General features: G+C 36.1%; 1 protein-coding gene across 1 annotated transcript; it reads left to right on the top strand.

The window, feature by feature from the left end:
* Positions 1-257: 257 nt before the first annotated feature.
* Positions 258-8,716, top strand: LOC105558829 (protein PAT1 homolog 1). Its single transcript, XM_012006747.1, has 9 exons — positions 258-412; positions 1,022-1,213; positions 2,235-2,652; positions 2,934-3,031; positions 3,115-3,599; positions 3,916-4,129; positions 4,199-4,399; positions 4,470-4,736; positions 4,843-8,716. The coding sequence occupies exons 1-9, from the start codon at positions 374-376 to the stop codon at positions 5,098-5,100; spliced, it is 2,172 nt and encodes a 723-aa protein (XP_011862137.1). The 5' UTR covers positions 258-373; the 3' UTR covers positions 5,101-8,716.
* Positions 8,717-9,633: the final 917 nt, after the last annotated feature.

Raw genomic sequence — 9,633 nt, 5'->3', positions numbered from 1 at the left:
GATACGCGCCGAATGATTCGACACAATGGACCGTTTTTCGAGGTGTTTACGACGCTACGTCATTTCTCGGAACCGACGCTCGGCTACGGCGCTCGGCGAAAAAAAAAACCGTGACACCGCGCGTCGAGGCGCGACACCAAAACATCGAGAGGCGATGATGACGTACTTTTGAAACGCGAGGGCACTCACTAGCGGGCGAATCGGTCTGAAGTTGGCGCGCTCGGTGGCTGCGCACTCGGCCCGTCGCGCATCCGCCTCTCCCGGCTGACGTTAGCCGCGAGTTACGGCATGGCCGCCATGGCAGCTGATGCCCCGCGTTGCAGCACTTGACGTTTAATCGGAACATGTCATTTTGCAGATTTCGTTTTCACAAATGGCAGACACTTTTTTCGGTTTCGATACCACGCTCGGAGTAAGTATGGCAACGCAACGCCCCGACCGTGAGCGGTTCCCGCGGGCCGGTTCTCGTTTTTCGACGGGGCGCGCGACTGCGAATCCTCCCCCGGATAAACAGTCGCGTCGCGGCCTCGCTTGTCTGGCGAGACGGGGCTCTACGCCTCGCCGCCGGCGACGCGGCGGCCCGGATCGGCGAACGGCGGCTCTCGCGAACTCGCCCGCGGTTGCATCTCGTCGCCGCCGCCCCCCCCCCCTCTCCCTCCCCCCGGGGAAATGATAAAATCGTCCCTCCGTCGCAGGGTTACGTTACGTCGTCTAACCTCATTCTTGTTTTCCTCGCCCTAAAGGTCATTAACATCGCGCGTCGCGAGGCCCCGGTCGAGTTTGTCGGTGGATCCGCGCGTGCCGTCGTGACCGAAGCTCCGTCAATTGGGATTTCACGTTGCGTCCGGGGGTATCGCTTTGCCGCGAGAACGTTGCCACGACCTTTTGCAATGATTTCTACAGTTTCCTTTCTCCCTCGAGCATCCCCGTTCGGTTCTCTTTTACGTCTGGTTTGCGCCGGGTGCCGCGCCGATACTTGCGCGGTTCCAGTGAAAGTTATCGTTCGCTTGGTATGATTTAGGATAACAATCAAGAAGATGGACTGGAATGTCCATTGGATGAAGACGAGCTCGAGGAAGAGGAGTACGACGCGCTGAACGATGAGACGTTCGGTCCCGATGCCGCTATCGGTGATTGGGAGGAAGATCATGAGAAACTTGCCGAAATTACTGAATCAAATCGCCTTCATAATCAGAGTGCAACAAGTAAAAAGGTACGTCGATACTACGTTTTAATTGGCCTTTAAACCTTCGAGGCCTGGCGGGCGCGAAAATCACAAATTGAACTGTTTTGGCAACCACGGGTTGGACTTGGTTCGCCAAATTGGCAGGGAAGCGACAAAATGATGCCGTGGAAACACGTTACGAGAACACTGTCTTACTATTATTGCTTGACTATTGTTGCAGGGACATTAGATCTAAGATATTTCAAACTGTGGGGCCAGTTTCGCAAACGTCGGTTAACTGCTAACCGAAGGTTAATTGATTGTTTCCGTCTCTTCTTGGATAACAAGTTAGAAAAAGATAGGGAGTTGACTGAACTCTCGTCAAACAGTTAACAGACGTTTGCGAAATTGGCCCTTGGTTCAAGTTTCGCACAAACGTGCCAGTGATTGCGTATTTGCAAAGTGATATCGTTTTGAACATTGTGAGACAGACTCCTGATATCAGATAGCGAGTTTTCGACGCACATTCAATTTCTTTTTACGTAACAATTACACGCGCGACCTGACAACGCATTTTCCACCGAACAGATTTCACTCCAAGGACAATAAATTCACGGTGGGAGCAACAGATGATGCCTGTTAATTTAGCAGAAGCCCTCCCCCCCCTCCCCGCTATCTCATGTTAGAAGCATCTCGTATAATAGAGGACTCCCCTCTATATCTGCGATAAATTAATGAAATTATTCTAATGTGTTAATAAACGTTCTCTCAAATGTGTGCTTGCTACTGCGAATTTGTCTCAATGTGTCGAGATCAGTTGTATTGTGCAATTAAATTTGCAATTCTAAATTAAAGCACAGATAATGCAAGTTCTTGAATTTTCAGAAAAGTAATCCATAACAATAGTACGATTTGATGAGTTTCGTGAATCACTGTTTAACGTTTAACACTTGGAGTAAATAATCTTGCAACATATTTAATTCAAACTAAAGTTGTCGTTTTCTGTTATTGCATTATCCAAATTTTTAAACATTAATTACATATGTCATACGCCTTGTGTTTCTTGCAGACTATTTCTAACATAAATATCGAAGATAATTTATCACATTTGGTATTGGATAAGGAAGGAATAGTTCCCCGACCCGGTGTATGGGGTAGTCCCTTGACTTTATCACCTCCGAAGCCACGATTGTCTTTACCAAATGCCTGCACGGTGGAAGAGTTGGAAAGGGGGTTTATTGCAATAGCAAATATGCCGCCACCAGGTCTCAGTAAACCACAAACGCAACAACAGCAGAAGAAGTCCGAGGGTTCGCTTCTCTTTGAGGCCCTTTCTTTGAAAGAGAAGCTTCATCAAGTCAATGGCCTACCTCCACCACGTTTTCCACCAGGGCTGGGTCTACCTGGAGCACATCCTATAGTCTTGCCCAATATAAGACCACCACATCCTCAGTTGATGCAACATCCTAGATTATTAGGCTTAATTAGTAAGTGTAGTTATATTATTGTTAATTAAATATCGCGTTTAAATGTATGCAGGTTTTGTATGTAATTGTTTTTTTGCAAACTATGAATCGATAAGTACTCAGTACATGTAAATCTCCAAATGTTTTGGTAGAGAATCGTGTATTTTATATTTCCGCTCGTGCGTCTAATCTTATCTGTTTTAATTAATACAAAATCTAGTTAATTGTAATTAAAAAATTACTAAATTTTAACTTTGGCAAAAAATTTCTTTATTAATGCTGCTTATCCTTTGCTTTATCAGATCAACCTGGTAATGTGTTACGTTATCCTCCTCCGCATTTAATGTTGCCACAACCAGTTCCAAGGCAAGCTCTTCATGGCTCCTATGGCTTTCCTCCTGTAAGTCGTTTTTTACAGACAATTATGATTACTGCAATAAAATATTTTTACCCTGTTAATGCGCGTTTTCTATTGCATTACAGCAACTACATCCTAATCTAGGAGGTCCGCAGTTCCTTCGGCCGGATCACATGATGCCTGCATTTCCTAACAACCAAGCCAATCATCAGCAACACCAACATTCTTATTCACACTTAGGAAATCAGAGAAACCAGAACAGATCTTACTACCATAACGAACAACAAGCCGGACATCAACCATTTTTTAAAAATAATCAATATCCTCGCAATCATGACAGAAATAATCAACGACCTTATCATCATCAACATTACTCGCACAGCGTTAACGGTAATGCTTCGGGAGAATACGAACACTCAGGAAAACTTGCTATAAAACCTCATGAGAAGCAATGGTTAATTAATATTCAATTATTACAACTTAATACAATTCAACCGTACGTCGATGACCATTATTATGTCGTATTCTGTGATAAACGGAATAGACAACATGCAAATCAAGAACAAAAAGATAAGAAGCACCATAATAATGGATATCATAGGGATCACAGGTATGGTTCTTTTATTTCCAAAATCTATACGTGTAATAACTCCTGATTAATATTTTGCATTTCTTAACGCAAAGACAAATGTGCATTTTTTGTGACAACGTAGCACTACAAAATATACTTCGTACGAAACGTGCAATAATGTTACTTGTTTTATTATAATTGTTTATTGTACTTTAATGATTTGAGAGATTAATAAAAATATCACTTATTTGCTCTGCATCGTACATACAGACTGATTGGAAGTTATTTGTTCTTTAAAGATATTTATAAATTATTTATTATTGTCCTTAATTTTTTTGTTTGACTATTTCTTTAGAGATTGGGAACCGTCACCTCAAGCCTCTTCAAGATCAGCATATACGCCAGCTCAATTTGAGAATTCATTAGGCAAACTTCATTGCAGCAGTGTGACAGCACCACGTAAACTTATTGACATGGATGTCGTATCGAATAGTGACTCTCAGTCTACTTCACAGTCTCAACAGAAGGACACTAAAAAAACACGACAATTACTTCTTGAAATTGAGAGAGTACTGTCAATATTCTAGTATTAGCAAATTTTGCAACGTATTTTTTATTAATAAAATATTATCTTTTAGCTGTATACACTGCAATTCAAGCTTGAAGATCTGAGTAATCCTCTCGCTTCAATTCCGGAACTGCAACAACCACAGGAAGGGGAATCGGAAACAAATGCGACTAAAACTGAACCGGAATTAATAAGCATGATTTTAATATGTATACAACAATTAATACAAGATGATAAATTAGCTAGTATGCTAAGTATTCGAAAAGGAAAGGTAATTTGATGAATAAGGAGTGAGATTTAAAGTTTATAATCTTGTATTTATACGTGTTTGTATCTTGTAGACATTATTACTGCGTTTTTTACCTCACCTGAACGTGACAGAATATAGTAAGCAGTTGAGAGAATTGTGGACTGCGATATTTAAGGGATTAGCCGTGATAGGACGTAGAGATTGTCATATATTGACAGACTTTTATTCCGAATTTCGAAGGTGGCTCGATACGGTGAAAGATTTTGATACCATACTGCGATTAGCACGAGCATTATCCGACTCTGCTACTGTTCATCCTGTTAAAAATAATAGCTTAACATTTGCCCTCCTGAATAAGGTTAGTTAAATGCACAATTAATTATGAGTCTTCCAACGAATGCATATACAGGAAGTATATATATATATATATATAATGATGATCTCTGGGTTACTTGTTCTTTCAGTTTGGTGTGTCTGCAATAGCAGCGATGCTCGAGCAAGCTGAACAATTGTGTGTCACGGATGATTCCCTGCCTTCTGAATGGTCAACTTTTGTAGTGACAATAGTTGAGCTAATTGGTGACTCGTCTCCCTGCGTCGCACCTTGTCAACCAATTACTGCAAATACGCTCAATGAACACCTGAATCGGATTTCTAGTTTAAAACTAGAAAGGTATACAGCTCTAGCGTGCTTGTTGACTGATGCCAATCCGTTACGATAGTCTAACGTTACACAAGTTACTTGAGTTTTTTAAGGTTCGTCTTTTTTTAACATACAAAAAATAAATTTGCTAAAAAAAGGAATGATACATACAGACAAATATTTTAATATAATTACTAACGTTATTGAAACATCCATTGTGTATAATAATATTTCTAAATAGATGCCATGATTTTACAAAGTAGATTAAGTATCTGATGCGGAATATTAAAGAAAGAAAATTTATATATGTATATATATAGGTAGAAATATTGTGAACATTCTGATGCACAATGAGGTTTCTTACTCGTATACATATATAATATCACCTTTCATTGTATATTTTATAAACATTAATCAGTTTGAGCGCATAATTGATAGCATGACAAAGTCACTACATTATCAGGAAACGTAAACATCAGATAAAGTAACAGAGTTACACGCCAAGAAACTTTTATAGCTTTTTTTTTTAAATTGCAGTGCATTTTAATTTCTACTCTGTGTATGATTGGTATCTAATGTTCAACGTAAGACATTTGAAGTTACAGTGCACCTCATTTACAATGATTAAAAGAATTGAGCCATGTCTGTCTTTACAGAATATATCGTATACATTGAAGTAAATGATAATTTCAAATGCCTTACTTCATATTAAACTGCACATCCTATCTTCCTATTCGCTATATTCGTGCTTCTTTTAATTAGAGTATTACATTTTAATGTATTTAAAAATATAAGTTCTACTATTGGTATTTATAATATATACCATTGTATTGATTAATACACATTTGAATTATTTTGGATACTTACAATTAGTATCACCATTTTTATGAACCTATATAAGAATGCAGTGATGATATTTTACATGTATTAAGGAAACTTTCTTTATCCCTTCATAAACTACTTTTTTTTCCTTTAATATATTTTATTGTTAGTATACAACGCATTAGCGTTTACATTAGCAGTTTTTTTTAATTTATGCTGCTAAATGTATCTTTTAAAGTTTAGTTTTGTACATATTTTGCAATTACGTATGTATATGAATATGTGTATATGATATTCACGGAAAATAAGACGGGATGTGTACGTTTTTCCCCTTTCGTTTATTTGAAAATCAGATTTCTACGTTATTATACATTACGCATTGTTGTAAATGAAATCAATAGCGCTAGAAAAAGAAAAAAATTCGCTATCAGTGTACAGATGACTTATATTTTGGAAATGACAACAGATAATCATTTACACCGCAACTGTTAAGATATAATTACGGAGATGCGAACAATTGCGTATACAACAATAGCATGAGTTAGTTATCAGCAGCAAAACTGTAGTAGTCTTTTTATAAAGTTTGTATTATATATTAAGTACCAAAATTACACTTTTATTAGTTGGAACATCAGAAGCATGTGACAACATGATGTTTAATATAGTTACAAACGATTACAGATTCATCAATTTAGGAAGTGTGGTCTCTCTTTCTTTTCTTATTTTCTAATATAAAATAGTTGTTGTAGAACAGACACAATCTTGTGATCGTGTAATAAAAGGAAGAGAGAAGGGAAGGCGACTCTGTAATTGCAATGTGTGTTTGCAGTACCGTAAGAATTTTAAAGATAATCTAAAGCGTATGAGATGACATGGCCTTTAGAGTACTAAATAAGACGATTACTTTTTATCGCAGTTTAAACTACAACCTTGTTTATGTACTTCTAGCTTGTATATAGAATGATATTGCGTGAATGATGGATGCATTTTGTAATCAAATGCAGAAATATTTCGGTTTCTGCCATGTCACATGACGTAATAACACTATTTTGAAAAAACGATTTTTCAAGTTAGAGTTTCTTGTTGCTAGTTTGTAATCTTAACAAGCGTAATAATGATTATCGACTCGAGCGGTATTTTTGGATTGCATTACATTTTCTAAAGGGGAGGTTATTAGAAATCATGAAAGCGTTGCACACAATTTTTATTTTGCAAACACTCAATCCAAATGTAGTTCCAAACATTTTGTCGTTTTTTTTTCTTTTTTTTTAACGCAAATCGTTTCACTACTTAGACCACTAAAAGTTAAACGTTAAGATATTGCAGCATTTCAATTGATTATATTTATATAAGTTACATTGTCATATATAAACACATGTTATTTCAGTGCGATTAGCTTGTATGCTTTAAAGAATACATAATGAACAGTGTTATATATGATTTTATTATTTCTACTATTAAATATCATTATAATTACAGCTTTGGTGATTATTAATTAGATGAGTCAATTGAACAAAAGGCGAACCAAATGAGTACTCATTTATTAATGCTTACGAACGATTTAGTAATGTACAGCTTAAAAGTTTTGCTAATTAGCGTTCTCATTATTATGTAACAAGCTGTCAAAGAGAAATTAAGTCTACGTTTTTACATAAGCAGTACTGAGAATCTAAGGGATACATAATTGATCCTGTTGATCTGTAGACAAGGATGCATATTTGAGAAGCCCAAGAGTTACATTACATTCTTCTTACTACGTAACTGTGGGCTCACACTTTTTTAGAGTAAAGCTTAATTGTAGGCGCAGCGTATTTATGAATTGTTTCAAGCACTAAAAAGTTTTAAATGATTTTATGATTAAGGGAAAAAATATGCGTTTTAGAGTAGTCTTTATTTTGAATGCTTAAACTCTGCCCTATCGATTTATATGTTAAGGGGTAGATCAGGCGACTATTAATGAGTATATTATTTTCTCTTAAGGGCTACTAAAATATGTATGTATATATTTGTAACAAAAATATTTGTAAAATATATTTTACAAATATATCGTATATTTTACAAATATATACGTACATTGGTAAAGTAATATGTTCTTGCTCGTTCAGATTATGTAACAATAGAATTTAATTAGTTCCTTTTTTTCTTTTTTCTTTTTACCACTGTCACTCATGATCGTCGCAATAATTCATGTATAGCATTTGCAGTTTTTCCATTTATTTTCCAACATTAATTGTTACGAGAACAATGTTTCGATGGTATATTGCTGTTGCTAATGCACTAATTGTACCAAAAAATTCATAGCACAGCAGAACGATATAAATTAAAATCTATTCAATTTGTACAGCGACAAAGGGATTTTATGGTCAACGAGTATATCTGTATACTTTAATATTAACCAAGTATATATCTGTTCCAATACAGATGTGATTCACACCACATTATTGTATAATGAGTGATGTCTCATATTCTGTTTGTCATCGTCATGCAGATTGAAGCTTTTGCTAATGAAAAAAAAGAGCATGCAACATGTCTTCTTGTAAAGTAGATAAAGCGATTAGAGCGAAAATTGTGCGTTTGCTTTTTGTGATTAAAGATATATTTTTATAAAAACGCTATGTTTATTATGTTTAGAAACGAAACAGATGTAATGGAGTGCTATAAAAAAAGAAACGAGATCGTTAAATTAACTTAAGAATTCTTCATAGTTTATCGTCATTACGTCTATTATGTACTCGTCGGTGATATGCCTGTATATTAAAAGAAAATTGATTGTAAATTTATAACACAGTCTGAGAATATAATTGTAGCTATTGTGTATGTACAGAATTGATCTAATTTGAAATCAAAGTCTTAAATAAATGTTTTGCATCCTAGATCTCTTGTACTTCATACAAAGTCTCCCTACTATATCGTGAGTATTATATCATCGCTATTATTATATGTATACTAGCACACACAGCGCGCGCTTTTACGGTCTTTACTTTTTTCTCCTGTACATATATATAACAAATAATTATATAAAAAAATATAAATTTTTAAATTTATTTTAAAAAATCATGTAATATGTATTTTGACAGAGTGTCAACATCAGATTACGTCTTCTTCACATGAAAAAAAATCTTAATGTGTGAAGATCACGAATAAATATAAATTAAAACCAAATAGCGCGCGCAATGCTATTTCCAATAAAGTATTTAATACCAATTTGTATTATTATTGAAGTAAATAATTCGATAATTTTTGCCCATAATAAGTGAAGATTTGCAATTTAGTAATATACATTTGTATACACCAACTATTGAGGTAAAATCTCTAATCTTAGTAATTAGAATTTATAAAGTATTATAACAACGATTTTTGTTTCGAAACATTTTCTCGATTGAACAGAATTAATCATTAATTTACAAAACATAGCAACAGTCACGGAACAAAGTAATGTACAATAAAATATTAAGTACGAAATTTTCCATTGCGTAGGCAGGCCAACGAATTCTCAACGCTTTTTTGTTGTTTTTCACTCGGCGCGGTATCGTACGACGATTAAACGGGGCAACAAATTCTCAACGTTTTTTTCTTGTTTTTCATTCGGCGCGGTAACGTACGATGTTTTTGCGTGCTATCGTGTACCTGAAGGTCGCCGCGCTATCACTCGCTCGCTGAACGTCGAGCCGGCAGGCAGTGGCGAGAGTCGCTCCGTGCGTGCTATTACTTTTGCGTTATCGGTTTTCAAGACTCGATCGCGACAAATGTAGGGATATATAGATAAGTTAGTCTCGTGAAATACCTATGT

This window comes from Vollenhovia emeryi, unplaced genomic scaffold (assembly GCF_000949405.1).
Source record: "Vollenhovia emeryi isolate VEMERY1.0 unplaced genomic scaffold, V.emery_V1.0 DF939308.1, whole genome shotgun sequence".
In the NCBI taxonomy this organism is placed as follows: Eukaryota; Metazoa; Arthropoda; class Insecta; order Hymenoptera; family Formicidae; genus Vollenhovia; species Vollenhovia emeryi.
This window is presented reverse-complemented; position numbering and strand designations above follow the sequence as displayed.

What these genes read in the sequence shown, in the direction of transcription:
- LOC105558829 (XM_012006747.1), top strand. Translation starts at nt 374, where the DNA reads ATGGCAGACACTTTTTTCGGTTTCGATACCACGCTCGGA. An exon ending in TAGATTATTAGGCTTAATTA is followed by an intron (nt 2,653 to 2,933) that starts GTAAGTGTAGTT and finishes TTGCTTTATCAG; the next exon opens with ATCAACCTGGTAATGTGTTA. An exon ending in TACTTCTTGAAATTGAGAGA is followed by an intron (nt 4,130 to 4,198) that starts GTACTGTCAATA and finishes ATTATCTTTTAG; the next exon opens with CTGTATACACTGCAATTCAA.